General features: G+C 42.6%; 1 protein-coding gene across 8 annotated transcripts in view; it reads left to right on the top strand.

The window, feature by feature from the left end:
• svep1 (sushi, von Willebrand factor type A, EGF and pentraxin domain containing 1) overlaps nt 1–22500 on the top strand; it is a 71505-nt gene that overhangs the window by 17437 nt on the left and 31568 nt on the right. For 5 of the 8 annotated variants that reach the window (XM_035519958.2, XM_035519956.2, XM_035519957.2 and 2 more), the window contains exons 3-10: nt 738–914; nt 14575–14733; nt 15058–15237; nt 15799–15978; nt 18770–18964; nt 20552–20670; nt 20786–20915; nt 21103–21210. In XM_035519958.2, the coding sequence (XP_035375851.1) occupies nt 738–914; nt 14575–14733; nt 15058–15237; nt 15799–15978; nt 18770–18964; nt 20552–20670; nt 20786–20915; nt 21103–21210 (1248 nt within the window). Of the gene's footprint in view, nt 1–737; nt 915–14574; nt 14734–15057; nt 15238–15798; nt 15979–18769; nt 18965–18998; nt 20333–20551; nt 20671–20785; nt 20916–21102; nt 21211–22500 lie in introns of those variants that run through there. The other 3 variants (XM_081725375.1, XM_081725376.1, XM_035519959.2) reach the window with 3 other exon arrangements.

The following is a 22500-nucleotide window of genomic DNA, read 5'->3' as shown; positions in this document are numbered from 1 at the left end:
GAAAAATGCAGAAAACTTGTCTCTGTTTTTTATCAATAGTAACCAAGTATAACAGAAAGCCTGCTAGAATGAATCATGTTTTTGGTTCCTAAATGCTCTTGTCTTTGATTTGTGGGACAATAATTTCTCAAGCTGGTCTGAGCATAGTAGGCAGTCAAGCCAAATTAACACAATCCCTCAAAAAGAAAGTGACATATAGATCATCCAAGTAGAACCAATTGAGATAAAACACACAGCCAGGAAGGACCTGAGTCAATGTTCATCATAAGGAAAGAGCATCCAAAAGGGTCCAAGAGGGTCCACACACGTTACAAGATCTCGTTTCCAACGTGATCATTCATCTCGAGACCTGTGCAGGCTCTGCCAGGAGCGTTTGGCTGGGGTGTGTGTGTTAACATCTGGAGTCCAATCGCCTTTTGTTTGCTTTGCGTTTAGAGAGACAAGATGCTCCTGCCAGCACTTTGGGTTTTACTGTTCACACACACATACACACACACACACACACACACATACACACACACACACACACACACACACACACACACACACACACACACACACACACTTGTGTCTCAGTTGTGCTTGATGGACAGGGAGTGGAGGTTAAGTGTTTCATGTCTTCCGCCAGTTCAAATTCAAGTGTTCTCAAGTCCATTCACTTTTTTGCTCTCTCCATCTCTCTCTCATTTCTTTTCTCACTCTCTCTTTCTCTCTGTCTCTCTCTCCCTCTCCCTCAGACTTGCCCACAGGCACTTACATCCAAGAGGACATGTCTCACTGCTCCTCTCTGTGTGCGGAGGGGAGGGACTGCTGTGACCTCATGGCCAGCTGTAAGTGTGGCACACACACAGGCCAGTACGACTGCGTGTGTGAGAAAGGGCATTATGGCAAGGGACTTCAGCACGAGTGCACAGGTAAATCTACAAGAGTCCAACAGGTACCACACCACCAACAGTTGACAACCAACCCCCCCCCAAAAAAAGTTAGCATATTGGTAGTACAATTACAACTCAAGTAAGAAATGGCCACTCTTACTCAACATCATGCTCACCATTTATTTATTCTAGTGTTTTTTTCCTAAACATCAGGATTTAATCCTCTAAGCAGGTCCCTTGTTTACTGAGAGTACCTGAACTATGATTCTGGAATGTTTTTGCTAAAGGTGTTGGATTTTCGCTTCTTGTTTGTGGTAATGGGCAGTTTGCTTCTTCACAGTCTTGCCAGAGAAATGACAAACATACTGAGCCAAGAATAAACTCACAATGTGGTCAGAGAAATAAACAATTAGTGCAGTAAAATTAAATCGCTATGAGAAAATGAGCATAAATGCACACAGAACCTATTGTAAAGCCAGAGAGCAGCCTGAGTAAGGCTGGGCACACTGCATACAAAGCAGAGTCTGTCACCTGAGTGATACTGGATGATGGAGGCTTGTTTTTGTTTTTGCATCTTTGTTTAAATATTTCTTTCATATTGCATTTGACTTTATACCATAGGGTTCTCTTTCTTTCCCTCTCTCTCCCTTACTGTTTCTGTAGTGCTCTATTTCTGTTCACACTCAAGTTCTCACTTTCCTTCTCACTTCTTACTGTTTCTGTAGTGCTCTATTTCTGTTCACACTCAAGTTCTCACTTTCCTTCTCACTTCTTACTGTTTCTGTAGTGCTCTATTTCTGTTCACACTCAAGTTCTCACTTTCCTTCTCACTTCTTACTGTTTCTGTAGTGCTCTATTTCTGTTCACACTCAAGTTCTCACTTTCCTTCTCACTTCTTACTGTTTCTGTAGTGCTCTATTTCTGTTCACACTCAAGTTCTCACTTTCCTTCTCACTTCTTACTGTTTCTGTAGTGCTCTATTTCTGTTCACACCCAAGTTCTCACTTTCCTTCTCACTTCTTACTGTTTCTGTAGTGCTCTATTTCTGTTCACACTCAAGTTCTCACTTTCCTTCTCACTTCTTACTGTTTCTGTAGTGCTCTATTTCTGTTCACACTCAAGTTCTCACTTTCCTTCTCACTTCTTACTATTTCTGTAGTGCTCTATTTCTGTTCACACTCAAGTTCTCACTTTCCTTCTCACTTCTTACTGTTTCTGTAGTGCTCTATTTCTGTTCACACTCAAGTTCTCACTTTCCTTCTCAGTTCTTTACTCACTCGAAACGGAGACACTAATGTGCTAACGGTCATTATGTCGGTATTTTCATTAAACACACTATCTACAAAATATCTCACAACTAATGAATTAAAGATAATGCAAAATAGTTTGGTTAATCAGTGTGTGTATTCACATAAGTCTCCCACATAGTGTTTTTACAGTAATTGCTAAGATTTATAAAAGCCATATTTACTCCCTTCTTTTGTGGTGATTACTTTCTTTTGCATTTTCCGCAATCCTTTAAGGCCAAACTAAACCGTGTTCCTTCTTGCTCATACACTCCAGCTCTAATGGCCATAACAGGCTGACTCGGTATTATCTGCAGACTTCCACGGGCCGACGTGCTGTAACCTGGACAAAGATGATCACATGTCTGGGGAGGCCCCAGGGAATGTTCCATGTTGAGTATGGAAAGGAGACAGGGAGATGGCAAGTCTGGCACTGTGGCTGTTCCACAGTCTGGCACTGTGGCTGTTCCACAGTCTGGCACTGTGGCTGTTCCACAGTCTGGCACTGTGGCTGTTCCACAGCACAGACAAGCTAGTGGAGAAAGCAAATGAGCTTGATCAGGTGATAATCATGCCATGTCATTTTCAAGTTGGTGGTAATTGTGGTTGTATTCTCTTTCTCTTTCCATCTCCTCCACTCAGATTCTTTCTCCTCTCATTCCATGCCTTGTGCATGTGCTTGTTGTGGTTTTAGTTTGAGATGCTATGAAACGCCATAAATTATAGTCAGATGTTGCCTCATGAAGAAATGGTGTCTCACTGTTCAGTTAATAGCAGAATGTTTTAGTTTGTGACAAAAGGCAGATGGAAGGGGGCCTCTGAGTGTGGAAGATGCTGGAAAAGCCCAGTGGAGACCAGGACTTCCTGTGTCTCTATACTGTCTGAGATTTGATTTACTGAAGTAGGACCTGTTCTGAGACATGTACACTGATATCTGTTGAAGTCTGTATGGTGAGTGAGGGTTGAAATAGCTGATTCTGGTTTTGGATGTACTCAGTCCTCTGTGAGTACTAATTATAAGACAATAAACGCATGGTGACAAGACAAAAGACTGATATAAAGGCTACTATTCTATTTGTTAAGGACCTCAGTAGAGGGTTTTAAAAACTGATTCCAGGTCAGATTTGAAGGATAGGAAGGAACCTCCTTAAATTCAAACTCATACCTCCCTTGTGTGCTCATGTTCAGATTTTTGTGTTATAGATAAAATCAGACCTAAGGGCTAAGCCAAGCCTGAATTCTTTATCAAAAGTGATTCTCCAAAACAAGGAATGGCCTTCAGAGTGCACTTAATGTGTTGTACGTAAGAACCAGAGTGTAGACCTGAACTGGCCTTAGGCTCCATCAGCCACTAAAGCTGCTAGCAGTCAGACAGCAGAAGTCACTCGGCTCTGTTACTCATTAAGATATTTCTATTGATTTAATTCTTGATGCTTTAATAACAGTGAGAATGGGAATCAGCAGAGAGAGTCAAAGGGTTAGAAGTTAAAGAAATAAAGGGAGGTGAAGAAAAAGAATGATGGCATATAAAGCCTCGAGTTATGTCTTTGACGTGAGATATTAATCAATTGCAGGAAGCATGTTTAAACAGAACTACATTCACTCTTCATCTTCCAGCGTGTATTTTCTCCCTTAACTAAGGATACCGTCACGGTGACGCGTGGCAGCTGTGATTGTAGGTTCAGTGTCCAGAGTCAGGGGTCACGAAGGGCTGCACCTTCATTTCCTCATAGTGTGAACTGTAAATATTTACTTCAAATTGAATGGCTTGGATTCTGCAAACAAACCCCAACATACTCATAAATCCAGCAGAAGGACATAGAGGACAACCGGCAGGAGGAATCCGGAGAATGTTAGCCGTCTGCAGAGGGGAGGCAGAAATGTTGCAAATGGGGGGGTTCAACCTCCTGTACTTGTAACGACCCCCTACCCTGTGTTTTCTCCATTTCTCGATTGTTTCCTGCCCCATGCAGGGGGCTCCAAATCAATTCTACAGTCCATGGCCTGCTGTGTGCCAGAACTCAGAATAAAGAAACTACAGATGCACTTCCTAAGAACACATGTCTCACACTGGAATAATAGTACCAATTATTCCACTCTGTACGTGTGCACCATGGTCATGGTCATTAGTTTACACAGCTTCATAAAGGAAGGCCCAGTACAGACAGACCTCTTGATCTCTGATATTACAGTTAGACTCTGTCTTACAAAGTCACACCTATGCCAGTAATCACTTTAGCAGCAGTTAGCAAAGTCAGTGTATTTATAAATTTCTATCTTGTTTCCAGGGAGTTACATAATGGTTTTTTAAGTGAATCATCTTTTCACAATATTAGGGAACTTCTGTCTGTCTCTTTCTCATTATTTCTTTCTATCTTTAATTCTTCAAATAACAGAGCACACCATATAAGGTTTGCTACACTGGGATGAGAGTTTTAGGGGTCTTCTGTCCCTCATCTTGCCTCCCTCCCCATCTCTCTCCTTTTTGTTTATTATTTATAGGACTCATCTTTTCCTCACTGTTCCCTCTTTCAATCTGTCACTCACTCTCCCCGTTTCTTTCTCACCTGCTTTACCCTCCTCTCACTAGCCCTAAAGTGAACTGGTCCCATCCCCGGGTTATTTGCGGTAGGTATGAGTTTTATATTGTGTATTTGGATCTTGACTGTGAGGCTAAGAGGAGCCAGTCTGGGCCTCCAAATCCAGAGAATAATCTGGAATAATCTTCATTCGAGAGCTTTATCCTTCCAAATGCTATGTGTCTGATGAAGCACAAAATGAATGGTTTCATGTTAAATTTTGAACATAATGAGTCATAAATCCTTCCTGCATCCAGACGTTGACATATTTATCAGCTTATGATCTTGCCAAAAGATTATAGGTTTGTTTATGACATATCTATCTTGGTTGAAGGATTTTTTCCATGCTGTAATGGGTGGCTTTTTCCAAGATATTCTTTCTGGATAGAAGACAGCTTTGTACACTGCCATTTCTGTCCACATCAGCATGATCATTCATTATTCTGAATATAACAAAAACAGATTATGTGAAGTTATATTAATTTCCTGACAGAATTCAGCACAGTTGCTGTAAATGTGTTCCACTTTTTTGAGTTTTTAGTGGCCACATAGATCTTCAGGTTTATGTGGAGACTGCACATCCCAGCCTTTGAAACTGGAATGGGAAACTTTTCTCTGCAAGACCAGGAAATGTAACCTCTGCTACAGTGGTAGACTGCCCACATAGGAAAGAGTTCCTGTTCCAGATGGCGGCGGCTGAGTGGGCTAAGTGCTCGGTGGCTGGCTGCTGCGCTCACGCAGGGTACACGCCTCTGGTCCTCTGAGGGCTCTGGCTCAGGGTCCACAGACATCTCCTCATTTTTTTAAATGGAACACATTCAACTTAAAGATATGTATCTTTCCACTGTCATTTGCACAGGAAGACAGCCAGGTGGAGTTTTTCAAATGGGCTTTTCTGGTGCTTCTGGTAAAAGTTACTGTTTAATGGGGATCTGAGAGCTTCTTCTATTTTTGATTTATTTTTTGGTCTGAGATCACCTGGGACAATATTGCACAGAGTGTGGCCCTGGGACAAGGATCCCAAATCCGAGATTGGCCCTGCTATGGGCTACCTTTGGAAGGTTCCTTTCCTTACTGTTCTCAAAGACACATGCAAAGGGGATTCCAGAGTTAGCCACATTCTCATAAAGTGTACTAATTAAAAGCTACAGAATAAGGAGCAAGGGTTTGAAACTGTGTAATCTTGTAAAGTGACTGTTACTTAGGGTCATAAATAGCGCAGCAGTGCTTACGAGAGACATGCGTGCGCAACCGTAAATTGACATGTTAAATGGCTTAGTGTGTGTCTATTACTATGCTTAAACTACAGTTTGTGTGACTGTGTAAAAGTGTTTGTGACAGTGATCCAGTAATTAGGGCAGCCAGGAGCACCAGACCGAATTTCACAAACCTCAATTCACACAAACATGTCTCTCCTTCCTTTTGTCCCTTTCTCAGCACGCACAGAAGCATCTTGTTGTCAGTGTTTGTTCCTCATAAAAGGAAGATTTACTGTATATGGGCTGTGTAAAATAACCCTTCCACCAGAAAAACAGTCCTCATGAAACTCATATTCCCTCCCTGAGTGTGACCCAGGGATCGCAGTGGACAAAGGCGCGAGAACAGTGACAGCACACACTTCTTTCCTGTTCTTATCTCTCTCTCTCTCTCTCTCTCTCTCTCTCTCTCTCTCTCTCTCTCTCTCGCTCTCTCACACACAAGCTTTCTTTCCTTTTCTCTGTCAGTAGTGGTGATGGGAGCCATGGGCCCCTGACCTCTGCTCCCTCTTTCACTTATCTGTGTCAGGGCCCCCCATCATTCCTGACAAATGAGGGTCATCATGACTAAACCTCAAATTCCCCACCAACATACACACAGACACACGTGCACAGACACACACGGCCACACACCCACACACTCACGCACACCCATAAACACACACACCCTACTAAAAATCTTAAAACAAAAATGCCATCCTTCTGGTGAGGGTAACGTTGCTCAAATGGCTGTTAGGCTAGTTGTGCTTGTCTCCAGCATTTAGATTGTTGGTTACATTTTATAGACTGATAACGCTTATTTATGTACTTTGAAGGGGTGTCTAAAGTGATTTCTATCCGCATGAACACACACAGCCACTTTAAAAGGTTTCTGGTTGCTCTGCCCTGCTGGGGCCATGACCTCACAACTATGCTCCTGTCAGCTGTCGAACACACTCCAGACAGACTGATTTCCAGCCCCTGTAGTTAATTTCCCCTTCGCTCAATGTCTGCCTGGACGGTAACAGATGTCATGCTAGAAGGGTCTGAAGGCTCCACTCTCTGATGGATTTACATAGTTTAGTGAGGTCACAAAGTTGTCATCATGTTCTGCATGTTATTTTGTTCTTCCTTTTCCACACTTTCTTCTCCTCCCTTTCTTGAACTCTTGAGGTTGAGCTCATTTTTCTTTCTCCATATGGTGCCAGTGTGTATGTGCATGTCTGTGAGGGTGTGGATGCGTGTGTGTGTGTGAATACATACTGTGGGTCATTCTTGTGAAGTTCAGAGCAAATTTAGAGAATGCAGGGCAACATGGAGTGTGTAATTAAGCAGTTAGGGATTGTGTTGTTCTTAGTTATGGCTGCATGGATACGGAACAAAATAGCAGCACTGTGGCTTTAGCTCACTGACTTCTCCATTATGATGTCATGGAAAATGATTACCTGCGATAGGCAAAATAACATGTGTGGGGTTTTTTTGCCATGCGCTTTGTAATTTAAGAGTGCTCACTGACTTGGTCTCTACTTGTGCTGTGTAGCAGTCTTTCATGCTATGTTTGAGCTCAGGCTCACCTGAACCTTAAATAAATAAACCTTAAGTAAATTTCAGCTGTGCACATGACTGTAATGACCAGAACAAGAAGTGGTATATACCTGTGTGTGAATGGTGGAGTCACCATCAGAAAATAAAGCCAAATCATAACCAAAACGGTAAAAACATTTACCATATAAGAGGTTTTAGATTTTGGCTAGTTATAGTTGCCTTGAGTACTTTATTTTGTGTTTCTGTTCTGCTTCTGTCCTGCCCATCCGTGTGTGTGGCTCATGGAAAGTTGATTGCATCTCCTAACTTTCACTTAGAAAGCACAACAAAATGGTGTTTCTTCCTTCTTTAATGTAAAAAGAATGTGGAGAGGTTCGGTGGAGTTCTGAGAGCCCCAGTGCTATGATTAAATTCTAGATTTAGCCTTTATCCACAGTTTATCCACATGCTTTTAGTCATATTTAGCTCTCTTCTCATCCTTTCCTAGTACTCAGGACCTCTGTAGGTTCACATACAGCATCATTTCAGGGCAGGCATTTTTGAAAATAAAATATTTTGAAAACCTCTTATTGATTCGGCGAGGTTCTACAGTAATTTATGAACTCCTAACTGAGAGTACACATGTCATCTAATAGATAGAAAAAATAGTCATGTGGCATTGGCAGCAGCACATGCTCAAGCACATAGATCACCCCGATTTATGAGATCTAATGCTGTCAGAGTGAAACAGTTCCTCGGGTCTTTGTGGGAATGAGATTGAAGTTCTATTTCCTATTCTCCACCAATCCCTGATATACCTAAGAGCATAACCACCTCATGCCCACATGCTTAAACACTATCCCCACCCCATACCTGCGTTACCTAGCAACATGCCCTCCCCTCCCTGCATTCGAAAGAGGTGCAAAAACACAAGGTGAAGTATTATAAACGTGCCATCAGCCAATAGTATTCGCTAACAGAAACTACAAACGTGCCATCAGCCAATAGTATTTGCTAACAGAAACTACAAACGTGCCATCAGCCAGTAGCATTTGCTAACAAAAACTATAAACTTGCCATCAGCCAATAGCATTCACTGAGAGAAACACCCTTGAGCCTGCTTCCAAACTGTCAAAACCACCCCCATGTCAAAACACATTGATCAAATTTTGAAGGAGACAAAACATTTGAGAATGGAAAATGATAGATTGAGCATGACATTATGATAAATTCACCAGAAATACTTTCTTTCTTTTTGTGCTTGCATGTTTCACATTTACAATTGAGAACAGGATATTTACACACTCAAAATCTTAAAATGTGCATGTCTACATTTTTCTCATGTATTTGCACCCTCAGGTTTTGGCATTAAAATGACATCATACCTGTCCCCACAACATGCCCATGTGCCTCAACAGTGTTCTCTGCTGTTTAAATGTGTTGTTTTTCATCATATACATTTTTTTTTTCATTTGAGGAGGTTTTCTAACCATTAGAAAAATAATGTACTGTATGTTGTTGTATACAAATATAATATATAATAATGCAGGATACAAATATAATCCATAGTATGGCAAAAATGTAAATAGTAATCCTTATACATTTTTTCTGTTTGCCAGATTTGGTCTTGAGCAAGAGATGAATTTGAAGTTTCTAACTATTTTAGCAAATAGACATTTTTTAAAAACTTTTTTTTAAACATCAAAACTAGTTCAAAGCTGCACCCAAGCCTCAAGGTATGTAAACTATGCGAAATGTGTGCAGCTAACACCCAAAACTGATTCAGCCGATGATAGAAGGCACCACTAGACTGCCATAGTCAACCTAAACTTTGGCAAACTAAAATGTAATGCTGACTGCCAGACACGTTGTCCTTCCACTTTGATTAGTGCATAGTGTTTTCATACATAGCTTTCTGCATTATTCATTTGTTGAAAATGTAATCGGTCACTTTTTTGAAGAATAACTGTCTAATCATCTGCCTTAGAGTGGGTTTTATGAGGTTAACAGATGGTGTAAGATTTGCAAAAATGATTGACACACCTTACAGCCAGTCACAACTGTCTTTAAGCATTACTTCATTCCCATGGGAATGACATAAAGTTTATCTCCATTCCTGTTTACACCATGGGAATAGTTTGTATTTTGTCCCCATTGTTGCTTAAATCTGCAGTGTTACCACTATCTCCGTTCCTGTGCAGTTTTCTGCTTGCCACACCTTTCTGCTGGAAGTTTGTCCCATTCTTCTTTCTGTTGGAAGTTTGTCCCATTCCTCTTGGCAGAATCATTCAAGCTCAGACAGGTTGGCTGGGGAGCATCAGTGCACAGGCATTTTCAGGACTCTCCAGAGTTGCTCTAATGGGTTCGGCTCCAGACTTTGGCTTGGCCTTTCCAGGACTTTCACAGAGTTTTACTGAAGCTACTCCTGTGTTTTCTTGATTGTATGATTTGGGTCATTGTCTTGCTGAAATATAAACCTTCACCCCAGCCTGAGATCTTGGGAACTCTGGAAAGATTTTTTAAAATCCAGGATTGCTCGATATACTTCTGCCTTCAGCTCCCCTCTTTCTTAAATTGTCTCCACATTTGTGTCGCAGAAAAACAACCCCACAGCATGAAGCTGTCACCATCATGTTTGACTGTAGTAATATGAATAGACTGTGGTAATAGCTATAGACTGTAGTAATAGTATTAATGAGGTGATGCTCCGTGTCTGGTTTCTTCCAAACACACTGGGTATTGTGTCCAAATAGTTAAATTGTCATTTCATCAGACTAAATGATGTTGCTCATGATCTGAGAGTTGTACAGGCACCTAATGGCAAACTTCAAGCAGGCTCCAGTTTGCCCTTTAGTGAAGAATGGTGTCTGTCTGGCCAATATACCATATAGACCATATTAGTGGATTGCTGCACTGATGTCTTTCTGTAAGGTTAAGCTCACAAAGGAACTCTGGATGTCAGTCATAGTGACCACTGGGTTCTTGTTTACCTATTTGACCAAGAACTCCCATCCCCAATTTCTGAATTTGGCTGGGCAGCCAGAGAAAGGAAGACTTTTGTTGGTCCCAAACCTTTTCCATTTGAGATTAATGGAGGCTACCATGTTCTTGAGCAGTTTCAATGCTGCAAAAATTTTCTTGTATCCCTTCTGAGATCTAGGTGTTGACACAGTCCCATCTAACAGGTCTGTGGACAAGTCTCTCGACTTCATGACTTTATTTTCCCTGTGACATATACTATCAACTGTGAGATATTATAGACAGGTAAGGGCCTTATCTAATTATGTCCAATGAATTAAATTATGCACTAGTAGGCTCCAATTAAGCTGCATTTTCAATATTATCCATAAAAGAAGGATGCACTGGACTGAACAGCGAGTGACATCAAAAAGCCTGAATACTTATGCAAGTGCTATATTTTAGTCTTTCAATGAAAAACATGACAGACAGTAGTGTGTTGGAACTCCTTTGGCCTTGAGAACCACAGGAATTTGTTGTGCTATAGATTCTACTAGTCGTTGAAATCATTCCACAGGAATCTTGGCTCATGCAAACAGGATTGCTTCTCACAGATGCTGTAAATTAGGTGTTCTGAACAGCATCTTCTACCTGGTCTCAGAGATGCTCTATAGGAGTATGATCTGGGGACTGTGAAGGTCAGGGAAACTCACTGTCATGTTCCTGGAACCAGTCCATGGCTATATGACCCTTATGGCATGGCGCATTGTCCTGCTGAAAGTATCCTTCTGCAATAGGGTATACAGCTGCCATGAAGGGATGAACTTGGTCGGCCACAGGTACCTGAGGAGCCAGGGTGTGCCATGAAAACATTCCCCACACCATTACTCCACCTCCACCAGCCTGAACTGTTGACACCTGACAGGAAGGGCTTATCGCCTCCTACTGCTTGCACCAAATTCTGAATTCACATGATGCAACAGAAATCTGGATTCATCTGATGAGATAATGTTCTTCTGCTTCTCAATGATCCAACTGAGGATTTTCTACTCTTTGTGTCACTGGAGTCTTCCCTTTCTGTTTCCCTTAGGCTGCAATGGCACTCAAACTGGTTGTCTGCTGTTATAGCCCATCCTTGCTATGGAACATTGTATAGTGTGTGTGTGTGTGTGTGTAAAGAGAAAAGCCTGTGATTTTTCTGTTGTAAGCTTGTGTGCGCAAGTACGTCTGTCCGTGTGCACTGGCTAGCGCACTCGTGAATCTGTGCTCTGGGCTCCACTCTGCATGTTCCCACCATTTTCATATCATGTCTGGGTCCTGACCGTGGTTGGAGCCGTGCAAGGACGGTCATAATTAGTGCTCCCTGGCCAGGACGCCTGTGAGCAGGGCCAGAGGGAGGCCAAGGGGAGATGCCTTGTTCTGGCCTCGTATGTGTGTAATGAAGTGTGGCGGCACTGTGAAGTCATGCCATAAGGTTGCGTAAAACCAAGGACATCTGGGAGAAGATGGACTAAAGCATTCTCGCAGGTCATAAGGGGACTGTACCACGAGCATGTAAAGGCATGTCAGAAAAAACATTGCCCCCTTCATGAAGTACAGGCCTTCTAGTAGGGCTCAGCTTTTAAAACAGTCATTGGAGTTTTCCAACTGAATAAAGCCCCTGAACGTTCACTTAGAGGCCACTGCAGCACTAGTTTGTACTGCTCTGTTTCCACTGTGGGCCAGAAATGGGTGTATTTTAGTCCCGTGACTGCCCCGGTTCAGTACGCTCATTGTTTCTCATTCAGTTGTGGATAAAAGGAGTAAAAGCAGATTTGAAGTTCATTACTTATGTAACCAGCTGCTGGCCGGCAGTGATTTAAATGATTGTTAACACTACTGATACTGTAAAAGACTGATCTGTGACTTGCATTCTCTTCTAGAGTCATTATCATATCCATACAAACGAAACATGCAACTACTCTTAGATCAAGACCAAAATGGAGATTCATGTTTTCTGACCTGAAATGTTTAGGAATTACAGTAACACTGATCTTTAGTAATGGAGAGCCTTTTCTAACATTGGTAGCTAAGTGTGTCATTACTTCAGGTTTCTCTATCCAGCAGTTCCAGCATAAAATTTGCTATGTCTAAAAGGCTAGAGTAGCCTAAGGACAGATGAGATATGGAGTTCTCAGTAAGGACATATATTTAGCATCTTGTTCATGTATTCAGTTTTATAATCACTCTCGCATGCCTTTGCATTTGTCCTGAATGTTTTGGCTGTTTTTTATGACCAGGTCCGTCTGCAAATGCAAATCTTCTTTTTTTCCTAGCAGGGCTTTCCTCTGTATATAAAGGTCTAAATTTACAATGTTCATGGATGTGGGGAGTCTCCTAAATCTCTGCAGCATAAAATGTATCTCACTCTAATGTTTTTCATATAGTTTCTCAATGAAGTTGTCATAAAGAGACACTATGTTCTCCATTCTTTTTAATTGTTTTTTACATTTAATTTTTATCTTTTGCCTTTTTATGGAGTCATTCGTCATGCATCTCGCTGTCTCTCACTCTGTCAGCACTCCATCCTTCCCATCCCACCCTGCCTCCATCTGTCTGTTTTTCACTCACATGCCTTTTTTTTCATTGTTTGTCTCTTCTTCTGGCTGACTGTCTGTCTGTCACTCATGCACTTCTTTCTCATCTGTCTGTCTCTCTTTCCTTGTAGAATAGGCAGCTCCCAATCATCTATCTTTCTCTGTCTTTCTTTGCCCCTTTGTGCTGTCCATCTCTCTCTCTCTCTCTCTCTCTCTCTCTCTCTCTCTCTCTCTCTCTCTCTCTCTCTCTCCCTCTCATTCTTTCTCTCTGTCTCTCTCTCTCTCTCCTTCCTTGGTCAGTACCCACTGCTGACTGCCAGCCTTTTAAAACCAGCATCCAACCATCAAAACTCAACCTGACACACTGTTTCCTTTGTTTCATAACCAGTGAAATATTATTCACATTAAAAATAAGTAGCTTTCCTGTAGACCCCTTAAACTGAAACAGAGGGGGGAGGCTGAGGGGACGACGTTTACATTCAGCTTCACAAGCACCTTACGTAACCCCAGGAACAAGACCAAGATTGTCTGAGTGACCTTTCTGCTCAACCAGTTGCAATACAATCAGTGAGATCCAGAAATGATTGGAATCTGTTTGCTGTGAGTTTGTTTGGAGCTGGCAAAGTGGCAGCTAACTTGATGGAAGAGTGGGTGGGTATGACTCTTCCACTGTTTATGTGGGGAGAGAGCATGTTGGCACAGAGATGCATTACCTCCGCGCTTCATCATAGAAAGAACAAGAAGGAGAGTAAGCGATGGGAGAACTTTGCATTTGGAAATGATGCTGGAAATAAACAACTAGGCGCTCCATATGAGCACTTAGTTTCATCCTGCACTGAATGGATCTTTAGTCCAAGTCATTTGGTCCAGCCAATGTTTCCTGCACTTTGACTGGATTACCATGTCTCGACATATGGTACAGTGAGACCATTGATAATGACTGTCTGGGTTTTTTATATGCATTTATGAAAAATGTCTTTGATATTTTCACAGATGAACAGAAATTAAGGGAATTTTACAAAAGAGGGTAAACTCTTGGTCATTTATGCAGTGATTCCTACTAAACAAACCTTCAGCAATGCAAATCTTCAGTAAACCTTGAAAATGTTGGGGATTTAGCTGCTGTTTCCAAATGATACAGATTGACTTATGTTAGACACATTAAAGTTTACTATAGTATTGCATCACAATCATGACCTCAGATTATCATCTTACAAATGTTCATTCCTGTCCCACCCATTCATCTGGCCTTTCTGTCCCCCTTTTTAACAGCCTTCCTGTCTCAGATGTATAGCTCACTCATTGTCACTGTAACATCTTTAGCAGTTTTTTCATCTCCTTTGTTTGATTTTTTTTAGTTTTTAACGTACTGGAATTTAGGATACTGAAATAATAGCAGCAGTGGCATTACTGAAATAATGTCAACAGTTCCAGTGCTCTTGGATTTTGTTCTCATAACTTATGGAAATACATTGTTTTAGAGTATCATGGATGATCTTCTAATTCTCTCTCTCTCTCTCTCTCTTCTACCCTCTCCCCAGCATGCCCATCGGGTACATACAAGCCTGAGGCAGTGCCGGGCGGTGTGGGGACATGTCAGTCCTGCCCTGACCCCCAGCACACCTCCAGACCCGGCAGCACTGCCCTATCTGACTGTGTGTGTAAGGATGGCTACAGACTGCACAACCACACCTGTCAAGGTACACACTTTGTGGGTGGTGAAGTGCTGATTCTTTATTGGTTGGGATGTTTTTTAAAAATTGCTTTAATGATTTCTTTCAGGGGTACGTAAACGGACTCCTTTAAAACTTTTTATTTATGTGTATTTACTGTGGAGTTATTATACATAGTGTCTGTGTATATATCAGTAATTTTCATGTATTTGCATATTTGTAATTCATGTATTTAATCCTGATTGTTCATCTTTCTGTTTCTCACTGTCTCTCCCTGACTCTCTCTGGATTATCTCTGTCTCCCTGTTTCTCTAATTCTCTTGCTCTCTCGCTCTCTCACTCACTCTGTAGCGGTGGTGTGTTCAGTTCTCTCTCCTCCAGAGCATGGCTTCTTCATCCAGAGTGTGTGTAATAACCAGTATAACTCAGCGTGTGGTGTACGCTGTTTGCCAGGCTTTGAGCTGCAGAGAAGCAGCATTAGACTGTGTCAAGCAAATGGCACCTGGTCTGGAGCTCCGCCCATCTGCACAGGTGAGACATGCAGTTTAACACACTGCCCACTACACTGCCTACCCACTGACCTACCTGATTACTGATTCCTCTCAGATCTTCTCTCATCCTTGCTCACTCCCAGACGGAGAACGTTTTACGAAGGCTTGTAGCTCCCCGTTTATCTCAGCAACTGTAGAAAGTATATTGTATAACAGCACCTTCCCCAGCAGATTCTCACTGCTGGATTTGTGTGTGTGTGTGTGTGTGTGTGTGTGTGTGTGTGTGTGTGTGTGTGTGTGTGTGTGTGTGTGTGTGTGTGTGTGTGTCATATACTATATAGAACCATAAACTCAGTCTCCCACTAGTTCTAAAAGCTCAGTCTATGCAAGAATATTATTCTGAGATATAATTAATTCACACATCTTCAAACCTTACTCTTACTAGCTACCTTTACTGCTTTCTCATTTTCTCATTGTCTCTCATTTTCTGTTTGTATCTATATCCCTCCCTCACGGTCTATCTTTAGTGAAGTCCTGTATTGTTCTCTCTCCTCTGTGTGGTTTGTTTGAGTTTGATGGTGCATGTGCATTTTTTCTGCAGCGCGCTCCTGCCCAGTACTTTCGCCTCCACCACATGGCAAACTGAATTGCAGTGAAGGCGGCTCCCCCTACAGGCTGGAGTGTGCAGTGCACTGTCAGCAGGGCTACAGGATAGAGGGCCAAGCCAAACTCACCTGCTTGTCAAGCTCACAGTGGAGCAGCCCTCCACCTCGGTGTGTGGGTAAGCTAACACCTGTGCGTGCGTGTGTGTGTGTGTGTGTGTGTGTGTGTGTGTGTGTGTGTGTGTGTGTGTGTGTGTGTGTGTGTTAGCCTTCACCAATACTGCATCCTGAGTCACATAGTCAGGTAGCCAGAGGATCCTTTGCATCACCAAATTGGAAAAAGCTCTTAATTTAGGGAGAAGACAAGCTCTGCTGATTCAATTCCATGGAACAACTGAGGGATAAATACAACTGAAGAGTAAAGATGAGGCAGGATTTTAGCTGTTGGTCTTGTACTATACAACAGGATCCAGAATGAAAGTGCATCATATCCAGATGTCTTTGCAAAAGCAGGAACATTTCAGTGAGCTTGTGGGAAGGGGAGGGGTCTGTATGTTTTTGTTGCACTCTCTCTCACCCCCTTCTGTCCTTCTTTCTCTGTCAGACATACGTGTCTCCTCACTCACCTTTATGTTTAAACAAGCTGCAGTTTAACCACAACACAGTACAATACAAATCATACAGAGGGTCTTATTTAACTGCTTATGTATATACTGCATGGGTGATTATGTTTCAGCTGGCAACAAGTTATCTAAGCATAACTGATGCATTGAGTGGCTTCTCATTTGTTAAACAACTATGTCGAAAGACACATCCTGTGGTGGTGAAAAAGATGTCCATCTGTTTCAGAAGGGTCAAATTATGGGCATGAATCAAGCAGAGAAAACATTTAAGGAGATTGCTGAAACTACTAAAATCGGGTTAAGAACTGTCCAACGCGTTATTAAAAAGTGGAAGGACAGTGGGGAAACATCATCTTCGAGGAAGGAAATCGGCGATCTGCGATCACGTAACTGAATGGTGAAATCAAATCGTAGAAAAATAACAGTAGAACTCAGGGATATGTTTAATAGTGAAAGTACGAGCATTTACACACACACAATGTGAAAGGAATACAAGGGATTGGGACTAAATGGCTGTGTAGCCTTAAGAAAACCACTTGTCAGTAAGGCTAACAGCTTCAATTTGCTAGGGAGCATAAAGATTGGACTCTGGAGCAATGGAAGAAGGTCATGTGGTCTGATGAGTCCAGATTTACCCTGTTCCAAAGTGATGGATGCATCAGGGGAAGAAGAGAGGTGGCTGAAGTGATGCACCCATCATGCCTCGTGCCTACTGTACAAACCTGTGGGGGCAGTGCTATGATCTGGGGTTGCTGCAGTTCATCAGGTCTAGGTTCAGCAATGTTATGTGCCCAAAGAATGAGGTCAGCTGACTACCTGAATATACTGAATGATCAGGTTATTCCATCAATGGATTTTTTCTTCCCTGATGGCACAGGCATATTCCAAGATGATAATGCCAGGATTCATCGGGTTCAAATTGTGAAAGAGTGGTTCAGTCAGCATGAGATATCATTTTCACACATGGATTAGCCACCACAGAATCCAGACCTGAACCCCATTGAGAATCTTTGGGATGTGCTGGAGAAGACTTTGCACAGTGGTCCAAACCATCATAAATACAAGATCTTGGAAAAATGAATAAATGTTGTGACATTGCAGAAGCTTGTGGAAACGATGCTACATCGAATGCGTGCCGTAATCAAAGCTATATATATATACACACACACACACACACACACACACACACACACACACACACACACACACACACACACACACACATACACACAAACACACACACAAACACACACACATACACTTAAACAAATACAAAAAGCTGCCCACTTCATTACTTCAAGAAGAGATATTACTTTAAGGAGTCAACATGCGCAAGCACACACACACACACACACACACACACACACAGAGAGTAAGGGCTTGTCTGCAACTCTGTGGCTGGCTCATGACTCACTGCTCTCCGTTTAAGCTTTTAGACGTCTGCTGACCCAGCCAAACCTCTCTGCTTTTTATCGCTTTCCATCTCTCTCACTCCCTCTGTCTATGACTCTCTCTCTCACTTTCTGATGGAGGTAGTGAATGTGTTTGTGTGCACGTCATCCTGGTCCCACTCCAGATGTCGCTACGCCGCTGGTGGCCAGCACTGTGGTTACCATTGTTTGTTCTTCTATCTTTGGACCTCTGTCTGTCTGACCAAAGAGCACCAACAGCTCTGGAGGGTTTCGGTGTTAGCATATCAGCATTTCAGTTGTGTGTTTCGTGTTTGCACTGTCGTTTTCTGTCTCCTGGTACTGCACCGTCTGTCCACTAAAGCCGTGGCCAAGCCAGCACAGCTTGAGCCAGGGAGTGAGTTTGTTCTGGGTGAAAGGCTGTATGCGTGTGTGTGAGAGAATGTGAGAAAGCGAGAGAGAGACAGTTCTAGCACTGTGTCCAGGAATGCAGAAACCCCATGTTTCTGTAATAGTGATGTGGTAAAATGCTGTACTTAGATTTCCCTTCTGAGGACATACTTTTTCTCTCTCCCTCACTCACTCTCAACTTAATGTTATGGAAACTATTTCTTCAGCTGTAGTCTGTTAAGTGGCTAATCATATTCAGCATGATATTTTAGATGTTTTTGCCATGGCAATGTTACAAATGCTTAGCATTTATAGGTTATGCCAAAGCACTGTGTCTATGCATTTTTGATTATATATGATTATATATATATATATATATATATATATATATATATATATATATATATATATATATATATATAATGAAGTTGGGGTGGAGTAATCTTGTCTGTCTTCAAGACCATCTCTCTCTCTCTGTATGTCTCTCTCTCTCTGTATGTCTCTCTCTCTCTCTCTCCCCTCTCACTCTCCTGGTTGCTCTCCTTTAGAGGTGCGCTGTCCCCGAATCGTAACCTTTAAACATGTCCGCCTGATGCCACCTGTCTGTGGAGAAAGAGCAGTGCGGAGTGGAGCCATCTGCCGATTATCCTGTCGTCACGGCTACCGTCTCATGGGTAATCCAGAGGTGCGATGCTTGCCTTCTGGAGACTGGAATAACGATTTGCATAAAGCCACCTGTGCAGGTAAGTACTGTTTGCTTGTGTGCGTGTGCCTGTGTGCACACTTAGCTGATAGTGCTCTCTTTGATCTTGCTCTTTGTGGTAGTGGCATGGTGCATGTCAGGCCTGCAGATGGAACGCTTGGTGCAGCAGGTGGTCTGCTGTTACTGCGTTGACACCCAACTGAACTTTCCCTTTAATACTCATCAGGCTTTAGTTTAAACTCACCAGACATGATGTGTGAAAACCTCAGAGATTCCAGCATTAACCAGCGTGCTTGGTTGAAGAGTGTCTGGAAGCTGAGTCGCCGTTTTAAAGCTGTAACTTATGGAAGAGCAGCAGTTAGTTCTGCTTTTAATCAGTGAGTTGCCCTTTCTATGTCCTCATTCATCTGTTGGAGCAGTGGCATAGTGGAAGGGGGACTCTTCATGTCCCAGGTAAGAAAGCAGTGTGCATGAGTATGCATATCAGTGAAAGGGTGCGTATGTGTGTAGTGGGAATGGGTGTGTGTGTGTGTCTATCTATGTGTATGCCACACATTTCTTTCTTTCTGGAAAGGGGACTCTTTCATCAGCGTATCTTTGGTTGTGTGTGTGTGTGTGTGTGTGTGTGTGTGTGTGTGCGCGCGCATGCACATATGTATCAGTGTCTGTCAGCGTGTGCCATGTCACGGGTCTGTGTGTTCTCATTTCCTCTTGTGCATATATTTGAGAATTAGTGCAGGAATACTGGCCCCATGTTCTGACTGCCAGCCAGACTGATTCATAAAGACTATTACTCTAACCCACAACTATTTGTTTGGCCTGTGAAGAAAACACAGACTGCTTGATTAAACCTCTGATGCTTGTGGGCCTGTACCAGTGACTAATAAACGGAGCAAGCAAGCTACTTTTCCCTTCCCACTTCATTCCCTTAGCACAGACTAAACATGCTAATCAATTACTGCATATTACTGCATAATCAATGGCTTACTCTTCGATGGCTATGTGCTGTTTGTTCTTAGGTAATATAGAGGTAATGAGATCCTAAAATGAAGGTCACAAGAGGTCACAACATCCATACAAGAGGAAGCCTGTAAATTTTGGTTGTTATTGTGCTCTTATGTATGTCCTTTGTAAAAAAAAAAAAAAAAAAAAAGTTCCAGAATAATTTTTTTATCCACATGCTAATGAATGTTTTTATGTGAACAGTAAGCATGTGAGTCCAGGTCAGTGTTATGAAACACATGGGCTCTGGGGCACTTCATGTACGAGCAGCTCCAAAACAACTTGTACCTGTAAAGGACTGAACCAAGAACCACTGGATGGTGCCGTGTCATACGTGATCTGTATAACTACATACGGATCAGATGTGGTATGAGATCAGAGTGTGGGGATTTGAGTTATGCATTAGGTAATGCTGCATGTCATGTCTGAATCTCATTCAGATCACTAATCAGTAACAGAACCAGTTGGCAGGGCACCATGTCTTTGAAGTCTTACGTAAAGTTTTATATAATAAGTTATAACGCTGCCCATGCAGTGATAACAGGTTGCTGACATCACGTCTCCCAGGTCATTTGTTCATTTCATTTTTAAATGATGTCACTGTTTTTCTTCATAACACTCACAGATGCAGAGCCTCCATGGATTGAATGCCCTGGGAACATCATCATGGAAACAGACAAACATCAGGGGTCATCTAATATCACGCTGGGTGCACCAATACTGGGTGACAATTCCGGAGAGGAGGTAAGCTTTGCTCGTCTTTTCATTTCTTGTCTTTATTTGAATATCTGAAAATTGTGAGTAATGGGTCCTTTATTGGAACTGCCTATGACAGAGTGTGTCCTATTTGCTTCTTCAGGTGTCTGTCCAGGTGATGCCTGTTCTGAACCCAACCCAGCCTTTCCCCATCGGTACAGAGCTCATCACCTACACAGCCACTGACCATGCTGGAAACCAGGCCAACTGCTCCTTCACTGTCACCGTCATCGGTGTGTCACGTTCTTCTTCGTCTTCTTTACAGAGTCTGGGAATAAGCCACCCGCACTATTGTTCTTCAGGAACGACATCCTGTGTGCAGAATGCACAGTGTGACAGAACTACCTTTAGTTGGTCTTCTTATTTTAGGGCATGTTGCCTTATTTAGTCTGAATTCTAACAGCATTTCTTTGTCGTCAGATACGGAGCCTCCGTTGATTGACAGGTGTCGGTCTCCACCCACGGTCCAGGCCACAGACAGAGAGACACCCGTCTACTGGGAAGAGCCACAGTTTTCAGACAATTCAGGTACACATCCAGTGGGCTGGGGGGGGGGGGAGTGAAGATGAGAAACAGAGATGGATTTAGTGAATAAGGGCATGATTTCTGCACATTTTTATTTCTCCCAAGTCAGCCGTCAAAGTGTGTCCAGGAAAAATGTCACCCATAGTGGAAAGGTCTTAGACTCTGGAGGCGTGAAAACCAAATTCATAGATGTTATGTGGCAGAGCCATCACCATGGAGACAGCACACCTTGCGAGTGTGTGCTAGACTCATCAACCCAGCCATCGATCAAGAACTATCATTGGATTCATGGGCATTTTAGTGACTCCATTCAGGAAATATTTCCCTACATAGAGCACTTTTTTGACAGGAGCGATAAGGCAAAGTTTATCGCTGTTCTGGACACAGGAGTGGAAAGAATGAAGAGAGATTTAAAAAAAAAAACATGTTCTCTGCACTGTGTTGAGTATTTACAGTAAACCATATGAATGGGACACAAACTATATGAAAAGATTAAGATCTCAATGGAACTGGAGTGATGAAGGGCCTTTTTGAAACATGGTTATGACCTACAAGCATCCCAAACACACACACACACACACACACACACACACACACACACACACACACACACTTATACAGAGAAACACATATACCTGCATACACAGACACACACATACATGTACGCACACAGACACATACAAGCAGACACACACACAGACGCACACACACATGTGATGAGATGTGGCTGCTCTGAGGCATCTTGCTGATGTCACATCAACACTGCACTGACGTCAGCATTGCACTGGTTTCCGAGGGCACACCCTGACGCTGGGCTGTATTTAGGAGACAGCAGCAGTAGCAGCACCCAGACATTTGTCAGACAGTTTGGAATGGCCCTGGAACCTCTCTCTCCGTACTGTGTGTGTGTGTGTCTGTGTGTGCATGTGTGTGCGTGTGTGTGCGTGTGTGTGTGTGTGTGTGTGTGTCTGTGTGTGCATGTGTGTGCATGTGTGTGAGCGCGCACGCGTGTGTGTGTGTGTGTGTCTGTGTGTGCGTGTGTGTGTGTGTGTGTGTGCATGTGTGTGTGTGTGTGTGTGTGTGTGTGTGTGTGTGTGTCTGTCTGTCTCACACTACAAGTTCTCAGTCTTTAAGTTCTCAGTGTGCTGCACCCATATTATTAACCAGCCCCGGCTCCAGGACTGTATGCTTTAGCGTTGAGGCATTCCTCAGAGAGCCCCCAGGCTTTAGCACCACTCTGTTTATTAAGGCTTTAGGGTTAACCACTGGGGCACAATCTTACACAGCTAAAAA

The sequence above is a fragment of the Electrophorus electricus genome, chromosome 13, assembly GCF_041902795.1.
Source record: "Electrophorus electricus isolate QZ-2024a chromosome 13, ASM4190279v1, whole genome shotgun sequence".
Taxonomy (NCBI): domain Eukaryota; kingdom Metazoa; phylum Chordata; class Actinopteri; order Gymnotiformes; family Gymnotidae; genus Electrophorus; species Electrophorus electricus.
Note: the sequence above shows the minus strand (reverse complement) of the source record. Positions and strands in the feature narration are given on the sequence as shown.